Genomic DNA, 20,145 nt, shown 5'->3' on the forward strand with positions numbered 1-20,145 from the left:
CTGAGCACACAGGTGTCATCATTAGTCTTGCAAGGTGGATATCATTAGGTCCATCCTATAAAGGACAAAACAAAGGCTCAGACTGATGCCATGAAAGCTAGCATGAGTCAGGGCTATGATGGGAACCCAGCTCGGGGCCCTTTGCACTGCTCTGGCCTCTCTTCAGCCCATGATGCAGGCAGAGCAGCTCATGAAACTCTTGGTGCTCAGGTGTTAGGACCACAAGGATTTCTTCTCCCATGAACAGGAGCAGTGACTTCAAATTGCTCAAAAAAATAAAAAAAAGAATAGTAAGCAGTCAGTCGGAGCTCTGGGACCCTGGTTGAGTTCTGGTTTTTTTTTTTTTAATGTGTGCATGCCCATAACTCCCAAGAGTAAGCTTCTGTTACTTTTCTATTAAAAAAAAAATAAAACAAAAGAGTTATTGTTCAAATGTTTCACTTGAGCAGCATAGCAGGTGGGTCTTGATGGAGAAGCAGGAGTAGAGCATTGGTCCCCTGGAGAGAGATGTAGGTTTGAACCCTTCTGTGCAATTGGGCCCTTAGGTTGCTGGGAAGGAGAAAGACAAGGTGAAGAAAGTATTGAATCAAAGCCCTTTGGAGCCCGGGTGCTGCGGGAGGGTGGGGATTAGGCCTTGCTGCTGATGCTTGCTTTTACTTTGGCTTATGGTGGGGCGCCGGAGGAGGCCTGGGGCAAGTTTCTTGAACCTTGGTTTCTGTTCAAGGTGGCCAATTGAAAGAAACAAATTACAGGTTGCTGAGGCCTGTGGGTATCCATTGCATGTCCATTCCTGAACATACCTGCAACCCGCTTCCCTGGGAGCAGTGTGGCCTTGGACAAGTCACAGAGCACTCCAAGCCTCATTTTTTGTTTTTTGGCCGCTCCACGCTGCATGTGGGATCTTAGTTCCCCGGCCAAGGATCGAACCTGCACCCCCTGCATTGGAAGTACAGAGTCTTAACCACTGGACCACCAGGGAAGTCCTCAAATCTCTTTATTTTTTTAATAAAAAGACTTTACTTTTATAGGCCTAGCTTTTGGGTGGAAAGTGGGGATAAGAGCACCTATTTTTGAGATTACTGTGGGGATAAATAACCTGATCCTGAGAGCAGGGCTTCTCAAGCCCCTCTGTACTGCAGACCTGTCAGGCAGCCTGGGGCATCCATGAATGCCTTCTCAGAATACTCTTTCTAGATGCATATGGTAAAAACACACAGGATTACCAAGGAAATCAATGCTCTTGAACTACAGTTTGGGTCTCTTTTAAATCATTGCACTAAAAAATAAGAACTAGCAGTGAGTCTATGTAACTACCAAAATTTCAAAGTTGGGGTGAGCGTGAACCAAGATTTTGTTGTGTCTGCAGCAGCTGAAATGTGACAGGGAAAAAGCTGTGATTTCTGTGCCTGGCGCTCTTGGGGTGTTTTTCCTGTGTTCCTAATTGGAGGGGAATGGTCAGTATGAGGTAGAAGTTTGTGAAAAAAGTTGTGTTTTCCCAGACCCCTGAAAAAAGGTCACAGACCCCTGAGTTCTCTCCTTGGGACCCAGGTTCAAAACTCCTGCCTTAGAAGTGGCTGGAAACCCAGCAGGTGACCTCCAGAAATGACTTCCCTGGAGCAGAGGGTTGTCCATTGGACAGATGGGGGATGGATGAGGATGAGGGGAAGGGATAAATGCAGACCCGGCGAGCTGACGAGTGAGGTCAGAGACCATGGAATTAAAGCCTTCCCGGTCTCTCTGGGTAGCCGTCGAGGGCCTGGTGAGTCGGGAGAAGTGCCAGGCATGGAGATGATGTAAGCTCAGATAGTGTTCGTGTGGTGTGTAACCTGTCTGCACACTGTGGTGGGGCGGTGAGTGCCAGGGGTTGTGGGGGGACGAGGAGTGCAGGTCCAGGCTGAAGGCAGCCTGTGGGGGTGGGGGAGCACTTTTGAGTTGGGAGGTGACACTATCTGAGCCCCAGAACCCACTGCCAGAGTTCAAAGCCCAGTTTCGTCACTTAGTAACTAACCCTGGCAGGTCACTTCATCTCTTTGTGCCTTGGTTTCCTCATCTGTAAAATGAGGGTAATAGTGGTACCTTCCTAAGGAGTGTTATAAGGATTAAGCGGTATACTTAATGTTATATATAGTGTCTTATAGTATGTTATATATAGTATCTTACTCTATTGGTATATAGTATCTTACTCTCTTGGTATATAGTATCTTTTTAAAATTAATTTATTTTATTGGATAGTATCTTAGTATAGCATTATAGTTAAAGCTCACCAGGGCTTCCCTGGTGGCTCAGTGGTAAAGAATCCCCCTGCCAGTACAGGAGATGCAGGTTCAATCCCTGGGTTGGGAAGAGTCCATGGAGAAGGAAATGGCAACCCACTCCAGTGTTCTTGCCTGGGAAATCCCATGGACAGAGGAGCCTGGCTGGCTCCAGCCCACGGGGTTTCCCAAGAGTCAGACAAGACTTAGCAACTGAACAAACAACTCAGAATAATATCCGGTAAGAGAAAGTGCTCAATAAATGGTGAGTGAACTCTGCATCTTCACTTTTATTCCAGCTTTCATGAGACTGTACTTACTCAGAGTGTATTTTTCTGTGCTGCTGAGAGATAAAGCAGATACAGCTTCTTCGTTCAAGGAGCACCTAGTTTAGGGAGAGAATGGGAATATGAACACATACTTTCAGTTAACTAGGATCACTGCCGTGCTTGTGAGCTTGGGGAGCTGTGCTAGGGTGGACTTTGGGGCAGACAGCCTTCCTGGTAGAAAAGCCACCTCAGCTGAGCTTTAAGAAACAGGCGTTAATCAGGGTTGTTCTAGAAAGAGCCGGCAGCTTGAACAGGAAGCTGCGTGGTCCAAAGTTGCTGGAATGTCACATTCCAGACCGGGCCACGGGCTCTGTGTGCCCTGGATGAACAGCCTGGCCTTTGTCCTCCTGGTAGTGGGTGTCATGGAAGGTTTTGTTTGTTTTTAACTTTTTATTCACAGGAAGTCGCGAAAATGGTAACAAAGGGTTCCCTTTACTCTGCTTCCCTTGATGGTGATATATAGCCAATATCAAAATCAGAAAAATGACATTGGTACATTACTGGACCACAGAGCTTATTCACTTTTCACCTTTTTTTTTTTTTAATTGATTTATTATTTATTTGGCTGCGCTGGGTCTTAGTTGTATGGTGCTCGGTGCTCAGGAACTTCACTGTGACATGTAGACTCTTAGTTGTGGCCTGTGGGATCTAGTTCCCTGACCAGGGATTGAACCTGGGCCCCCTGCATTGGGAGGGTCGAATCCTAGCCACTGGATCACCAGGGAAGTCCTCACATTTTTTTAAACCTACATCCATGTGGGTGTGTGCACGCATCTGGAAGGGTTTTGAGCAAGGGAGTGATGCTGATATGTGAATCAGACAGAGATCCCTGACCAGCAAATGGCAGCAGATTGCAGGGAGCACAATGGTCAGAGGTGATGGAAGGCCTGCTTGTGGAGGTGGTGGGAGAAGCGTGGACAAGCGTTTCAGAGGTAAAGCTGGAATTGGAGATTGACTGAGAGAAGGATGATGGTTGGATCTATAACTAGAGTTGGAGAATGATGGAGGAGGAGCAGGATTAGGGGAGAAGCTGCTGAGTTAAGTCTGGAATGTATTGAGTCGGAAAGAACACTCAGCTCAACTGGAATGGGTACCAAGGAGGACTTTCTGAACACGGAGGCATCCATGTTGGGTCTTAAAGGATGAGTAGGAGTTGGCTGGAGGTGTGGCTGGGGAGGGGGAGGGCATTCCAGGTAGAGGGTTCGGGATTAGGAAAGGCACAGAAGTCATAAGCAGCCTGGGTATTGGGCATCTGGGTAGCATTTCCCACAAGGTAAAAGATGCGAATCTGAAATATTGGGGAGGGGGTGAGCCTGGTGGGAGGAATAGATTTGTGAGTCATCGACATGACTCATGAGATCATGAAATGCAAGAGCTCATCTAGGGGGAGCAGGTGGAGTGAGGAGACCAAGAGCACTGTCCCTGAAGCTGAAGACCTGGGCGGACGAGGACAAGGACCCACAGATGCAGCCAGCAGTCCCAGAAAAGGCCAGTGAAAAACTGGCCCCTCCTGGACTCAGCAGGTAGGAGGTCCCTGGGACGAGGAGGATCCTTGGCAAGCACCCTCAGTGGAGTGAGCGTGGGCTTGTCGTGAGTTGGGGAGTGGAGTGGGAAGTGTAGATGTGGAGACAGAATAGACAACTCTTTCACAGAATGTGACCAAGAGAGGGAATCAAGTTTGTGCTCGCCAGAAGGGGATTCGGGATCTGAGGAGGGAATTATTTTGAGGGGTGAGGAAGACTTGAGTGCGATGACAGATGGAGGTTCCTGGGGCTAGGTCTCTTTGCTTAACGGGTAACACTAAAGGTAACGGCCATGTGCGTGGGCTTGAGGGCCAGGCTGCTAGGGTTTGAATCCCAGCTCTGCCTAGTTCCAGCTGTGTGACCTTGGGTAAGTCACTTAACTTCTCTGTGCCCTCTGCTTCTCCACAAATTGGGAATGATAGTAGTCCCGATGTCATAGGATTATGCAAGTCTTAAGAAAGGTATTATGTGGGGTGGGAGGTGGGTAAGTAAGTGTTAGTCGCTTAGTCATGCCGACTCTTTGTGACTCCATGGACTGCAACCCACCAGGCTCCTCTGTTCATGAGATTTTCCAGGCAAGGATACTGGAGTGGGTTGCCATTTCCTTCTCCAGGAGATCTTCCCAACCCAGGGATTGAACCCAGGTCTCCTGCACTGCAGGCAGATTCTTTACCGACTAAGCTACAAGGGAGGGTGAGAGGGAGGCTCAAAAGGGAGGGGACATATGAATACTTATGACTGATTCATGCTGATAGATGGCAGAAACCAACACAATATTGTAAAGCAATTATCCTCCAATTAAAAATAAATATTAAAAAAAAAAGAAAGGTATTATGTGTATAGGGATCATGACAGTCCCTGGAACATCATAATCACTGAGGAAATATTATTACCTGATTGTGTATCTTGGTATCAGTTTTTTCATTCATTTATTCAACACTCATTCATTCTTATCTATGTAATGCTTGGGTTGAATGAATTGATACTCATTCATCCATTTCTTTTTCATCCAAACCACCATTTCCTGAACACTTGCTCTATGTCAAACATGGGCCAGACGTTGAGATTTTGGAGAACCTAGCATAGTCCCTGCCTGGTCTGAGGAAGATCTGAGTCTCTAAAATTCTGTCATCTTCAAACCCTTCTCCAAAGTGGGAAAAACATCAGGTTTCCTTCGTGGCTCCCAGGTCAATGGTTTGGTCTTTTTCTTAGGAAGGACAGTCCACGGATGCTTTGGCAGTCCCAGAGCACTGGGTTTAAAATCAGGCTCCTGGTTCCCATTTGGCCCCTGTCCTGCTGTTGGCGTCAAGTCAGTCATCTCATTTTGTATTTTAGATTACAAGGCAAATACTTTCTCCCTGCAAAATGTCCAAACCCTGCTGAGGCATTTAAAGCAGAAGGGAACGTGGTCTGTGTGCTCTTGCCTCTTGGCAGATCCTAGTTCCCAGAAAGAACCAGTGAAACTGGAGAATATTCTCTCAAACGCCTTCTTTATATAAACACACATTACACACAGATGTAATCATACAAACCCAAATGTTCTGAAATCTGTTTCTTTTTTTCCTTTCTCAACCATGTACAGAGGCATTGCCATGACAGTACCTATAGATTAAATAACTGGTTGTATTCCATAATGTAGTAGTTTGATTAAACCAGTTCTTTACTGATGGACATTAAGGTTGCTTCTAGTTATACAGTACCAGAAAAAGGGATAATCACTGCACCCCCATTTTATTTATTATTTTTAAGGTTTTTTTAAAATTTTTCTTGAAGGTTAATTGCTGTACAGAATTTTGTTGTTTTCTGTCAAATCTCAACATGAATCAGCCATAGGTATACATATATCCCCTCCTTTTTGAACCCCCCACCCCGCCATTTCCCTCCCTATCCGACCCCTCTAGGTACAGTCCCATTTTAAGTGTGAAGGAAATCTTTTCCAGAAGCCCCTTGGCTGATGTCCCCTCCTTCCTATTGGCCAGGATGATGTCACATGCCCTTGCCCAAGCCAATCACTGGTAAGGAAAAGAACCATTATGATCGGTTTAGCCCAGTGCAGGTTCACCTGCCCGGCTGTGTGCAGACAGAGGAAGTGATGCTGGCTGCTGGGTAGGCAGCTTGCTCATTTTGGTAGGTGTTGCTTCACAGAGACCTCACCAGTTCACAGGCTGAGTGCGTTACGGTGTTGGAGACTGCTCTTTCCTTCACCTCATTGACCAGGCTCTCTTCTTTCATTAGCCTCATAGGTGAAAAGAGTTATCTTGTTGTTTTAATGCGTTTTTTTTTCCTTTAAATTATATTTATTTATTTTGGCTGTGCTGAGTCTTCACTGCAGTGTGTGAGCTTTCTCTAGTTGCAGAGAACAGGCTTCTCACTGCAGTGGCTTCTCTTGTCGTGGAGCGCAGGGCTATAGGGCTCAATAATTATGGTGCATGGGCTTAGTTGCCCCGGAGCATGTGGGATCTTCTCAGACCAGGGATAGAACTTGTGTTCTCTGCATTGGCAGGTGGATTCTTAACCACTGAAGCACTAGGGAAGTCCTCTGAGTATCTTTTCTTAATGAGTTATGTTCCTGTGAATTTCCTGTTTATATTCTTTGCCCATCTTATTTTTTTAATTATCATAATAATTTTATTTATTTTTTATTGTGCTGGGTCTTTGTTGCTGCAAGGGCTTTTCTCTAGTTTATATTCTTTGCCCATCTTATTTTTTTAATTATCATAATAATTTTATTTATTTTTTATTGTGCTGGGTCTTTGTTGCTGCAAGGGCTTTTCTCTGTAGTTGCAGTGTGTTTCCTGTGAATTTCCTGTTTTATGTTCTTTGCTCCTCTTTTTAAGTAATCATAATAATTATAGAATAAAAATCAGTTCAGTTCAGTTCAGTTCAGTCGCTCAGTCGTGTCTGACTCTTTGAGACCCCATGAATCGCAGCATGCCAGGCCTCCCTGTCCATCACCAACTCCTGGAGTTCACTCAGACTCATGTCCATCGAGTCAGTGATGCCATCCAGCCATCTCATCCTTTGTCGTCCCCTTTTCCTCCTGCCCCCAATCCCTCCCAGCATCAGAGTCTTTTCCGATGAGTCAACTCTTCCAATGAGGTGGCCAAAGTACTGGAGTTTCAGCTTTAGCATCATTCCTTCCAAAGAAATCCCAGAGCTGATCTCCTTCAGAATGCATATCTTGTGTCAAACATGTCATTGAACTTTCACAACAACCCCTGACAGTAGCTACTATTCCTGTTTTAGAGGCGAGGGAAGTCAGACACTGAGAAATTAAGCAGCTCATATGCAGTTAATAGGGAGCCAGATCTTGGATTTGAACCAGCATGCCCCTGGGTATGAGGTCACATACCATGCTGACATATTGACGGAATCGTTTTCTGTTGGCTCTTTTAATTCACAGCTGTATTTCTGAGACGAGCTCATTTGAGTCAGGTCCCACTTAGAATTCCTAAATTACCAGAATCTGGACCCAGAGCTGGGGGGAGGGGACCGCCCAGTCTGGTGGTGGGATTCTGGGGAGATTGGGGCCTTGGTTTTCTCCTTGGACTTTTTTCTTTAGAGGGAAACAAGATTTATTTGGCTTACATGCTCCTTGCTCTTTCACCAAGTGCCCTCTCCAAGCCGTGCCTGACCCTCACCCTGGAGGAGCTCACTCCCTCTTTGGCTGAGAACCAGTGATCTTTTAACCACTGTCTTCGTCCGCTGTGGCTGCTGTAACAAAATCTTATAGCCTGGGTGGCTTAAACAGCAGACATTTATTTTCTCACAGTTCTGGAGCATAGATGACCCAGATCAAGGTGCTGGCAGATTTGGTTTCTACTGAGCACTCTCTTCCTTCTTACAGACGGCTAGCTGCCTTCTCACTGGCCTCGTCTGGCCTTTTCTTGGTGATGCCTGCCTGTAGGGAGAGGGAGGGAGAACTGTGTGGTGTCTCTTCTAATAAAGGAATCAGTCCTATCAGACCAGGAGCCTACCCTTATAGTCTCATTTAACCTTAATCACCTCCTTCGAGGCCCTATTTCCTAACAGTCGCATTTGTGGTTAGGGCTGCCAACATGTGGTTTGCGGGGAACACAAACATTCAGTCCGTAGATTCTACTCTTCCCACTTCCCCAAAATTCATGGTCTCATCACATGCAAAATGGATTCATTTCATCACATTAACCCCCAAATTATCAACTCGTTCCTGCATCAACTGTCAAGTCCAGAGTCTCATCTGAATCAGATATGGTTGAGACAAGAGGGATGATTCATCCTGAAGTAGAATTCCTCTCCGGCTGTGAACCTGTGAAACCAGGCAAGTCACAAGCTTTCAAAGCACAGTGGTGGGATGGGCATGGGACACATTCTCCTTCTCAAAGAGATTCACGGGAAAGAAGAAAGAGGTCACAGTTTCCGAGTATGTACAAAGCCCAGGGGGGCAAATTCCATTTGATTTTAAGGCTTGAGAAGCATCTTCTTTGGTTTGATGTTCCTCCTTCCTGGGCCCCTGGGGCGCAGCATCACCCCCACAGTTCTGCCAGCACTTTGCCGCCCCCAAGACTCTGGGCTTGTAGAAAAGGAAGCAGTGGCCCCACCCTTTGAAATGGAGCAGGTGGCCCTGATGATCCCTGAATCACCTTAGGGTTATATTTCCTTTTTCTTAAAGAATAGAGCATGTATGTAGCCACATAGCTCTGTTGTCTTGTCCTGTAGAATTTCAGAAGTCCTCCAGCCTTCTCTTCACTCTTTTTTTTTCTTTTAAGCTCAAGAAGAAACATGATCTCTTTCCCCCCAGACTTTAAGCTTTTTATTTGTATTGGGGTGTAGCCTATGAACAGGGTTGTGGTAGTTTCTGGTGAACAGTGAAGCCACTCAACCACACACACATGTATCCATTCTCCCCCAAACCCCGCTCCCATCCAGGCTGGCACCTGACATTGAGCAGAGTTCCGTGTGCTCTACAGTAGGTCCTTGTGGGTGATCCATTTTAAATATAGCAGTGTGTATATGACCTTCCCGAAGTCCCTAACTATCTGGCAGCCATACGTTTGTTTTCTAAGTCTGTGAGTCTCTTTTTGTTTTGTAAGTTCATTCTGTATCATTTCTTTTTAGATTCCACATATAAAGGTGCCATACAATGGTTCTCCTTCCCTGTCTGACTGACTCTACTCAGTATGACAATCTCTAGATCCATCCATGTTGCTGCAGATGAAGTTATTTCATTCTTCTTAATGACAGCCTGCCTTCATTCTGCCATTCAGTTTTCTCTGTCCCCTTCAGTTCAGACTGGCATCATTTCTGCTGCTATAATCCCATCTCTGTTTCTGATTTCTGCTGATGGCTGGTTTGAGCCGTACTAATCTCCTTACCCAACAGTTGTTCAGCCACACACCAAACAGTTGTTCTGGTGTGCTTTTCAGAACACTCCTCATTTTTTTTGCAATATGGATACATTCTGGCTATAGATATGGATAGTTCTGGTTCCTTTTGTTAAACAATCCCTCCTTCAATTTATCTCTCTTCTCTGCATTTTAGCATAAGCAATAAGGAGGACCCGTGCCAACACGTCTAGACTTGGCTTAGACTTGGCTTAGACCCGCTGCCTCTGTACTCCTCTGCTAAATACCCAGTTTCATCACTTGCAAAGTCTACCCTCCACCAAACACAAGAACACAGTTCAGCCAAGTACTTTGTCACTTTTTAACAAGGATCACCTTTCCTTCAGTTTCAGGTAACCTATCCTTCATTTTCATCTGAGTTCTTACCAGAATTGCCTTTCGTGTCCATGTTTTTACCAATGGAGAGGCAGGAGACTATGGTTTGATCCCTGGGTCGGGAAGATCCCCTGGAAGAGGGCATGGCAACCCACTCCAGTATTCTTGCGTGGAGAATCCCATGGACAGAGGAGCCTGGCGGGCTGCAGTCCACGGGGTTGTAAAGAGTCGGACGCGACTGAGCACACACACATTTTTACCAGCAGTGCTTCCATGGCAGTCTAGGGGGTTTTGGTAGCGTGCACCTCAAAACCTTTTCAGTCTCTACTCATCATCCAGCTCCAAAGCCTCTTCCGTGTGTTCAGTGTTTGTTATAGCAGCACCCCACTTCTCACTACCAAAATCTATATTCGTCTAGACAGTCTGCCAGAACAGAACACTGGATCAGAACCCTCTGCTCGTGACCACATGAAACCTGAATTCCTTCCTCAGAGGCTGTGTCTCCAAGTACCGTCAGTCACACTTAGGGCTTCAACATATGCATTTGGCCGGGGACACAAACATTTAACTCATAACAACCACCAGTAAAAATATTCTTCCCAGGGGAGGGAAACTGAGGAAAGGGGAGGCATGTGGGGCGTTCGGTGCCTCCTGGGGCTGGGGGGGGCTGCCTGTCTTTGCTCACCTGGCATTTGTTAAGGCGGCTGTCTGAGGCCCATCTCTCCAGGCCTTTTCATCCAGGTCCCACCATCCCTACATGGTCATGAACAACTTCCCTAGCCTCTTGGAAGCACTATTTTCCTGCCTGATGGGGTCGTAGTGAAATTTAAGTAAATCTCATTTGTTTAATGACAACACGTTTTCATGTAGGGCAGAGCCTTCCTACTCACCATGCTCCCCAGTACCCACCCCAGGCCATCCACACTGGCCTCCCTGCTCCTCCTCAAATACGCCAACCAATTTCTACCTCAGGACCTTTGCACCCACTGTTCCTTTCCCCCAAACATTCACAATGACTTGTACCCTCTGGTCATTGAGGTCTCTGTTCCTGAGTCCCCTATATAATTATAGCACCCTGTCACTCTATCTCCTTATTTTCTCCTTCATTATTATGATTTAAATCTATTTGTTCCTTTGATTTTTAAAAAATACTTATTTATTAATGTATTTGGGTACACCGAGTCTTTCATTGCATACGGCACGCAGGATCTTTGATCTTCACTGTAGCATGTGGGGTCTAGTTCCCTGACCAGGGATTGAACCAGGCCCCCCGTGTTAGAAGTCTTAGCCACTGGACCACCAAAGTCCCCTAAATCTAAATGTGATATCCCTGCTCCCCCAGAACATGTGCTCTATAAACAAGGGGAGACTTTATCACCTTTGATCATTGCTGAATCCTCAGTAGGCCCACAATGGGGTGGCGTTTCTCCAGCGGATTGCGGGTAGCTGGGGGCTCTTCTAAGGCTCCTCTTCTCATCTGCATGTAATGGACATACTGCAAGTGTTGACTTGAATATTCAGCATAGGAACTCTGATAAGAACCGTCATTTATTGTCTGCTGTGTACCAGGCCCTGTGTACCAGGGGTGCCTTCTGTGTATTAATCCTGTTGGTGGGCACTAGTTGTAATCTCCGATTTACACAGCAGGAAACTGCCACTCAGAGGGGATCGGAACCCCTCTGCATAGCCCACGTGCGTGGCTGCGCTGCTGCCTTGGGAGTTTGGTGGTCAGAGAAACGCATTAATGCCCACCAGCAGCGGAGCCTTCATACTGCCTGGGGCAGAGAATAAAGAGAATGTTTATTCCCTGGCATGAGGTTCAGATTTGTCAGGAATTACCGCTAGGATGGTTACAGGCAGCATTTGTTTCTGTTAAGTCTGTTCAGACCTCAGGACCTAGAGAGCTGATGCAGAAACGCGTCTGTGACCCCCGGGGTTTTCTGAGAAGACCGTGGGCTGAATGGGGCCCAGGGGGGTCGCAGTGGGGGAGCAACAGGGCACGTGTTCCCACGAAGTGTGCGCTGGTGTGGGGAAATTGACCAGCAAAGGTCAAGAGAGGCTCTTGGCTGAGGAGGACGGGGTCTGATCTGTGGTTTGAAAGACCCCTGTGATGGCATTGAGGAAGTGGGGGCAGGCAACACCCCAGGTGGTGGGGAGGGACGGATGAGGAGACCATGAGTGTGGTGGCCATGGGCATGGCAGCTTTGGGGGTAGACACTCTGGCCACGCCCTGGGCTGCTGGTGGTCCAGGCTGGCATGGTCCTTCTTCCCTCCCATCCCCCACTCTCCCCCAGCTTCTTGGCCAGTGCTGGGCTGCCCTGTTGTCTTTCCACCCAATGAGCCTGTCTTCCAGGGCAAGGGTTGGGTCTGACCCCAGGCTCCCAGGAAATGGGATAACTGAGTGTGTGATAGTGCTGTTGGAGAGAGTAGGAGCAGCTCCATGGAGGAACCGGGCTTGAAAAGATGGATGGAGTTTCATTAACAAGGCGGATGGAGGAGCATGGCAGCATAGGCGGAAGGAACGGCAAAGGGAAAAGCCTGGAGGCGGGAAACCCCCCAGGCCTTCTGGCTGGAGCCCTGATGTGGGGCATGGGTGTAAGGATGATGAGCGCTTGTATCACAGACAGGGACACCGAGGGCCAGGACACCAACCAAGAGGCCCGCTCGGGGAGGCACGGGCAGCCTGGGGCCACTGCTGCCCGCCTCCTGCAGGAGAACAGGGTCTCACCGGTTGGGTCCATCCCAGGAAACACTCGCAGCGTCTTTGGAAGAGGGAGTGGATGACAGACACTCGCACGGTTGTTGGACTGTCGCTCCGAGCCAGGCCTTCCGCACGTGTCATCTTCTGAACCCATGACAGCCGGCGCGTCGGGAGCACCATCAGCCCCACTTTCCCCATCCGTCAGGCATGTGACCAAGATCCAGAGTCACGTGGTGTGCAAATGCTGGCCCTCATACCCAGGTCTGAGTCCAGAGTGCTGGCCCAAGGCCCTGGCAGGGCCAGCAGACGCATAGTGAGTGCTTGCCAGTGGCCCCGGTCCTGCCTGGAGTGGGAACGGGTGTGAGCAGCGCTGCTCTGGGAGCCTGAAGACGCGGCATGGCTCCAGCCCTCCTGGGATGGACCGGCGGGCGGACCAAGGTTCCCGTGGCCTGAGCCCCTCGCTCTTAACGCTCTCATCAGTCTCCTTAGAGCCTCAGGGGCACCCTGCCTGACCTGGGCCGCATGGCATCTCACAGCTTGGAGTGTGGGTAGGGCTGTGGCCTCTGACAAGCTGGGTTCCAGCCACGGGTTAAGTGACCTTGGGAAAGAGACTTGATTTCTTTGTGTCTCACTCTTCTCATCTGAAAAATGGGGATAGTGACCCCCTGCCCGCTTACCTTATGTGAGGACAAGGTGGTCCAACCCGGAGTGGGGAATAAAGAACAAAGAAGCAGAGAATTTTTAGAAAGTATCAATTTGGTACACTTGCTGCCTCTCCAAAGCAGTTAGGTGTTTTTTTATACTTTTTTAGACCTCTTTGCCAGTGAGGCAGTGAGGACCCTCTCCCTGTGTCTGCATATCAGCCCTCTGAAGATGTTGTGTGGGGCTGAGATATGAAGCCGGAGGGGTCCTGCAGTCCCCGGCTGTCCCATCCCCGAGCCTTGCCTGAATCCTCTCACAGTAATGGTTTGATGGGCAGAGCCTGGGAAGGGCCTGGGAGTGGCTGGGATAGAAAGTGCTGGGCAGCAGGGCAGTGAGTGCCCCAGACTCAGTTTCTCCCCTGGGGTAGGCCTGACCCCCTCGGGGCTGTCACTGGGCGGGATCAGCTGAGCTCCATGGTGGCATGGAGAAGGAGCCCAGCAGGCTGTTTGGATCTGGCCAGGAGCTTCCAGCTCCCGGGGAGGAGGGGGGGCCCTCACCCTGGGGGTACCAGAACCCTAGCTGCTCTGCCTGCGCCTCCTTCTCCTGAAGCACCCCTGCCTTCCGTTTTCACTCCCTTCATCTCTGGAGCAGATCCCTGCACGAGTTCAATGCCATTCATTTGCTCTGCAGCCTTGGGCCACCCCTCAGCCTCTCTGAGCCTCGGTCTCCCCTCATCCATAACATGGGGAATTCACACCACCTCACTGAAACGGTGCGGGTACCAGGCCACCACGGCCTGGTTGTGGTGGAGGCCAGCCAGCTTATGACGAGGGCTCCCTGAGCTTCAGTTTCCTGGTAAAATGGGGACAAAGTGACACCCACCTCAAGACTTCCCTAGAGGTCTGGTGGTTAAGACTCCGTACTTCCAATGCAGGGGGCATGAGTTCAATCCCTGGTCAGGGAACTAAGATCCCATATGCCACATGATACCGCAAAAAAAAAAAAAAAGATACCCACCTCCTGGCAGATTCAGTGAGCCTGATACAGAGTGCCTGGCCCACGTGTGATGCTACACTGTAGCTGTAATCATGGCCATGCTGGCATTTTCTGTGTTTCTTCTCTCTAAACTGTGCCTGCTGGTAAAGCAAGACTTTCCCCTTGAACTTGAGGGTGTCCTGTGCAGTTTGGCAGCCCCAGCCACGTATGGGGAAGGGGTGGTGGCCTTCACGAACCCCCCTGTCCATTGAAGGTGCTGTACAAACTCAGGGTCCAGGGGAGGTGCAGGTGTGGATGGAGAGCCGTGTGCTGGAGGTCTGTGTGGCCCCCGAGATGGGTCACCGGCCTCAGGGACGCCCTGACACCCTGTGAGATGGGGTGAGCAGGGAGTAAGGGAACACACGGTGGGGAGGCGGGTGTAGATGGCGACCAGCCCTGCTGACTTCCTGATGGACGGCATTCTCTCCACAGAGACTGATGGAGAGGCAGAGACGGAAGGCGGACATCGAGAAGGGGCTGCAGTTCATTCAGTGAGTGTGTGTTTGGGGCGGGGGGGGGGGGCGGGGGTCGGAGGGTGGCACATCTTCTTTGTGTTTCTTGCTTACTGAGCTTTTGCTGTTCTGGCTGCCCTGTGTGTTGGGGAGTGAGGAGGTGGGACAGGTCGGGAAGGGGCTGGCGGGGCGGGCGCCGGGGGTGCTCTTAATCCTGAGCCATGATCTGCACACGTGCACACGCTTCCTGACCTGACCCTGGCCACCCTGTGGCCTTGTCCAGCATATCATTTTACCCTCCCTGTCCACGCATGCTCCTACGCTCCCTGTTAATTCTCTTGCTTGTCTGTGCACATCCCATAATAAGTCAGTAGTCTTTGCTTGCTGAGCACGTCTTTCTATTCCATGCTGGGCCCTTCACATCCGTCGTCTCTCTCATCTTCACAACAGCTCAGTTTAGCAGGTGGTTTTATCTCCATTTTGCAGATGAGAAAGCTGAGGCTCAGAGAGGTTAAGAAACTGGTTTAGTCACACAGCTACTAAACGACGGAATTCTAACCTGGGTCTTGCGGACTCCAAAACGCAAATTTCTTTCCATTATTTGCCCCTGGTACCCATATGCCGTGTTGGTTTTTTTTTCATCTTTTTCTTTACACACAAAATATTTTTATTAACTCTTTTCTCTCTCTGAAATGGACCCTCAGAGGCACGTTTATCGTGACTCTGATGAAGTGTAAGCTCCCAGCCCCTCATTTGTAAGAGTTCTTTCCAAAGCCCTGAAAGACTGCCTAGCAATTCTTCGTTTCTCATTTTGTGTCTTTATCTTAAATATGACTGCCTACAAAACTGGGGTTTGCACATACGAACCCTCATTGTTGTCGTTCAGTAGCTCAGTTGTGTCCAACTCTTGCGACCCCATGGACTGTTAGCCTGCCAGGCTCCTCTGTCCATGGAATTTTCCAGGCAAGAATACCGGAATGGGTTGCCATTTCCTCTTCCAGAGGGTCTTCCTGACCCAGGGATCAAACCCACATCTCCTGTGTCTCCCGCACTGAAGGCAGATTCTTTACCGCTGAGCCACCGCAAAAGCCCCACAAACCCTCATATACTCCCTGATTTTGTGCTCACGCAGACCTGCAAAATGCAACCTGCCTTTTCAGCACAAGCTCGGTCCTTTTCTACACACAGACACACACACACATGATCTGCTGTGTGTTTATATTCTCACAACACGCTCTCCTTCCTCAACTTGCAAAACGGCCACTTTTCCTGGCTTCTGCCAGCTCAGAGCTGTGGCCTCACCCTTCTTCACAGGGGGCTCGTCTTCCATCTGGGGGAGAGCGTTGATCTTGGTCAAATGCCCAAGTTTTGCTCAGAGGCCATTCTGGAGAACAAGGCAGGCCTTGGGAATCCTGTCTGTCATAAAAATTCTATCTTCAAGTCACTGATTTCTGTGTAACTGGACCTCCAAGCCCCAGTCTTCAGCCCCCGTCCCGGTGCCCCTGCTTTCTGTGGTCTCAGCGTCTGTGAAACAGAGAGAATGCCCCTTTCTTCTCCAGATCGTTGCGCTTGAGGTCAGTGTTAGCTCCGTGTCTTCCTTCCCCTTCCCAAAGGGGAACTCTGAGGAGGTATAGCAGTGGGTCACCCTCCCAGGAGCCCACACGTTGGTCTCCTGAGGAACTACAGGTTATACAGTCAGGCCTGTTCCTTTAGAAATGGCTGTTTCCTCGTGTGCCGACCTCGTGTGCTTTGCTAGGCACCAAACACCGTAGGAGCCATGAAGTGCTGCGGACAGGTGGGTGACAGGCTTGTGTAGAGCCTTAAACACCAGAATAAGGTGACCTTAAGGACAGAGTGTGACCTACTGAAGATGAAGCTGAGGCTGGAGGAAGAGACTGGAGGTGGAAGATGAGTTAGGAGGAGAGCGGCGGGCAGCCACGGCTGAGCGAGGAGGGACAGGCCCTGGTTTCTGATGGTGGGCGGCAAATGAGAGGGTGGGTGGCCGGCCCCACTGTCACAGTCAGGGACACCTCCCCCTCCCCACAGGGGACCTCCGGGGTCTCCACTCACCACTTGTCACTCACCAGCTTAGGCTGCCTTTAATGAGATCTTACCTGACCAACCAGGAATTGAACCCATGCCCCCTGCATTGGAAACACAGAGTCTTAACCACTGGACCACCAGGGAAGTCCCTGTGTTAGTCGCTCAGTCGTGTCTTACTCCTTGCCACCCCATGGACTGTAGACTGCCAGGCTTCTCTGTCCATGGACTTCTCTAGGCAAGAATACTGGAGTGGGTTGCCATTTCTTTCTCCAGAGGATCTTCCCAACCCAGGGTTCGAACCCACATCTCCTGCATTGGCAGGTGAATTCTTTACCGTCTGAGCCACCAGGGAAGTCCCTAAGCTGTTCTTTTTTGCACAGGTATTCACAGTGGCTCCAGGCAGTAGAAGGAGCCCCAGCCCTGCTTTCTGGCCCTGGCTTGGACCTGCTCTGTGACCTTGGGCCTGTCACTGCCCCTCTCTGAATGTCTGGTTTCCCCTCTGTGACATGAGAGACCAGAAGACAAACCCCAGCTTCCCTTCCAGTGCTGCCTTGTAGCCTCACAAATGTGCCTTGGGCTCATGCTTGCTTTCTCCTTGCTTTCTCCTTTCTCCCTGAAGGCCCTTCCTCTCCCTTCCTTTCTTTCACACTTTCTCCTGGGCTCAGCTGTTCTGAGCTGGCATTGTTTTGGCAGGAGAGGGTGCCTAAGGTCCCACCTACTCTGCTGAGTTTGGCAGGAAGGGTTAGGTTCTATGTGCTGGGCATTGGTTGGGGTTTGTGTGTCTTGTGGGCAGGGACAGAAAAAGTGCAGAGACTCCCAAATGAATGGCCCCCAAGGTAGACTTTGGGTGCTGCCTGCGAATCTGAAGTTGCAAGTTTGGTTTGCAGGGACATGGTCGTACCCAGGGACTGGTTTCTTAGGCAGAGGACAGCCAGCCAGAGCTCCTTCTCAGCAATGTGCACCTGGAAAGGTCTATACAGTCAAAGCTATGGTTATTCCAGTGGTCATGTATGGATGTGAGAATTGGACCATAAAGAAGGCTGAGCGCTGAAGAATTGATGCTTTTGAATTGTGGTGCTGGAGAAGACTCTAGCGAGTCCCTTGGACTGCAAGGAGATCAAACCAGTCAATCATAAAGGAAATCGACCCTGAATATTCATTGGAAGGATGGATGCTGAAGCTGAAGCTCCAATAGTCTGGCCACCTGATACGAAGAGCCAACTCATTGGAAAAGCCCCTGATCCTGAGAAAGATTGACGGCAATAGGAGAAGAGGGTGTCAGAGGATGAGATGGTTAGATAGCATCATCGACTCGATGGACATGAATTTGAGCGAATGCTGGGAGATAGTGGATGACAGAGGAACCTGGCGTGCTACAGTCCATGGGGTCACCAAAGAGTCGGACATGACTTAGCGACTGAACAACCACAGCAGCACCTGGGAAAGCCTGGCTGCCAGGCCTGGGGCAGAAGCAGGACCTTCCACCATCCTTTTGTAGGAAAGAGAGGGGCAGCGTGGTGTTGATTTAGGGGAAAAAAAAACAAACTGCTGTCCCCTCATCTCGGTCCACAAGGTGATGTCTGAGGTCTGAGCTGGGGGAACCAGCTCCCAGGCATGGTCTCTAACCTGTGGCTCTGGTTCCTGGGTCTGTGGGAGGCTGAGAATCCTGGGCCCGTCCAGACCTTGTGTCCTTTTCCCATAGGTCAACCCTACCCTTAAAGCAAGAAGAATATGAGGTGAGCATCAGGGGCTGGGCTGGGGGAAGGCAAAGGGCAGGGTATCCCTGGTGGGGGACATGGGGCTTGGGTGACAGGGCCCGAGCTGGGTGCAGAAGACCCCCTGAGCACCCTCATCCCCACGCCCTGCCCCGGCAGGCCTTTCTGCTCAAGCTGGTGCAGAACCTGTTCGCTGAGGGCAATGACCTGTTCCGGGAGAAGGACTACAAGCAAGCGCTGGTGCAGTACATGGAGGGGCTGAACGTGGCCGACTACGCCGCCTCCGACCAGGTAGCCTTGCCGCGGGAACTCCTGTGTAAGCTCCACGTCAATCGGGCCGCCTGCTACTTCACCATGGTGAGCTCCCCCCACCCGCTGGTCCCACCCACACGCCCCTGTGGCTGCTCCGCCCCCATGCCCCTCACCCCCGCCCTCTGCTCCCAGGGCTCTCAACCCCAGCGCACAATGGACTCACCTGGAGAGCTTTTAAAGGACTAATACATAATAAAAAGTGTTGTCATGATATGGAGCCCAAGCCCTGCCCCAGATGAGTTAAGTTAGGTTCTTGGATGGCCTGGGCCCTGGCAGGAGTCTGTGGGCCATCAGAGCTGAGGACCGGCGCCCTTATCACCATCTCTTTCTGCAAACCCCCTCCCCATCCTCCACCACCTTCCTCCTTTCTCCAGACTTCAGGTTCTGCCTTTCCCTCATTCTTGCAGCTCCAGCCTTCTCCTCTTGCCTGTCCTCGCTCAGGGCCTCAGTCGTTCCCCAGATCCTACGGGGCTCTGCAGTGGGCTCTGCCGAGGGTTAGGGTTAGGGGAGTCAGGGCTGGATGAACGGGTCTACCAGATGCCCGTTCACGGTGTGTTCTGTGTGCTGAGCCACTTTCCTGATGTTGCCTCCTCTGGAGATGCCTGTGTTACTTGCAGTCCGTGGTCTTCTGAGTGGCCGGGCTCATGACTATAGAGTTCGAAGGCCCTTCCCCTTCATGTCCTGCCAGGGCTCCTTGGCTGGACAACAAACACCCTTGATTGGGTCTGAACACCAGAGCTGTCTCCTGGAGCCCTTGCCCCCGCCCCATCTGCGAGGAAGGGAGGAGGTTGGTCCTCGGTCCCCGTGGAGGCAGGAGGCTGAGGGAGGGCGGGTAACAGGCTGACGGGCGGCCCCCCTGCTCCTCTCTGGCAGGGCCTGTACGAGAAGGCGCTGGAGGACAGCGAGAAGGCGCTGGGCTTGGACAGCGAGAACATCCGGGCGCTGTTCCGCAAGGCGCGGGCCCTGACCGAGCTGGGGCGCCACAAGGAGGCCTACGCGTGCAGCAGCCGCTGCTCCCTGGCCCTGCCCCACGTGAGTGCCGCCTCGCTCGCGGAGGCCAGGCTCCCCATCCTCTCTGGGCCCACGTGCCTCACCCCTCTGAGCCTTGCTTTCCTCCGCTGAGATGCTGATATTAACACCAGGCACTGCTAAACATATACTTGTGTATCAACTTACTTAATATTCAGGTTCTATATTAACTTACTTAACCCTTGAGAGAGTCCTGTGAGATAGACGCTCTCATTATCCCCATTTTAAAGATGAGGAGACAGAGGCATGGAGAGGAGGGAACTTACTGAAGATCCCAGTGAGGGGGCAGGGTCGAGACTTGAGCCCAGTAGTCTGACTCCTTTTATATACATACATACATACACACACACACACACACACATATATATATATATAAAATTTTGGGGGGCTTCCATCGTGGCTCAGCTGGTAAA

At 50.3% G+C, this 20,145-nt stretch overlaps 1 protein-coding gene and 1 non-coding gene across 9 annotated transcripts in view; one reads left to right on the forward strand and one right to left on the reverse strand.

Annotated features, from left to right (window-relative positions):
* The window catches only part of ZC3H7B (zinc finger CCCH-type containing 7B), a 70,596-nt gene that overhangs the window by 21,318 nt on the left and 29,133 nt on the right, over positions 1 to 20,145 (forward strand). For 6 of the 8 annotated variants that reach the window (XM_059886543.1, XM_059886544.1, XM_005207409.5 and 3 more), the window contains exons 2-5: positions 14,614 to 14,672; positions 18,379 to 18,412; positions 18,551 to 18,748; positions 19,577 to 19,735. In XM_059886543.1, coding sequence (XP_059742526.1) covers positions 14,620 to 14,672; positions 18,379 to 18,412; positions 18,551 to 18,748; positions 19,577 to 19,735 — 444 coding nt within the window. In that variant the 5' untranslated portion in view covers positions 14,614 to 14,619. Of the gene's footprint in view, positions 1 to 9,624; positions 9,821 to 14,613; positions 14,673 to 18,378; positions 18,413 to 18,550; positions 18,749 to 19,576; positions 19,736 to 20,145 lie in introns of all 8 variants that reach the window. The other 2 variants (XM_010805757.4, NM_001192799.3) reach the window with 1 other exon arrangement.
* On the reverse strand, positions 907 to 979 carry TRNAG-UCC (transfer RNA glycine (anticodon UCC)). Its single transcript has one exon. It is a non-coding gene; the product is annotated as a tRNA-Gly (tRNA).

Source organism: Bos taurus, chromosome 5, assembly GCF_002263795.3.
Source record: "Bos taurus isolate L1 Dominette 01449 registration number 42190680 breed Hereford chromosome 5, ARS-UCD2.0, whole genome shotgun sequence".
Lineage (NCBI taxonomy): Eukaryota > Metazoa > Chordata > Mammalia > Artiodactyla > Bovidae > Bos > Bos taurus.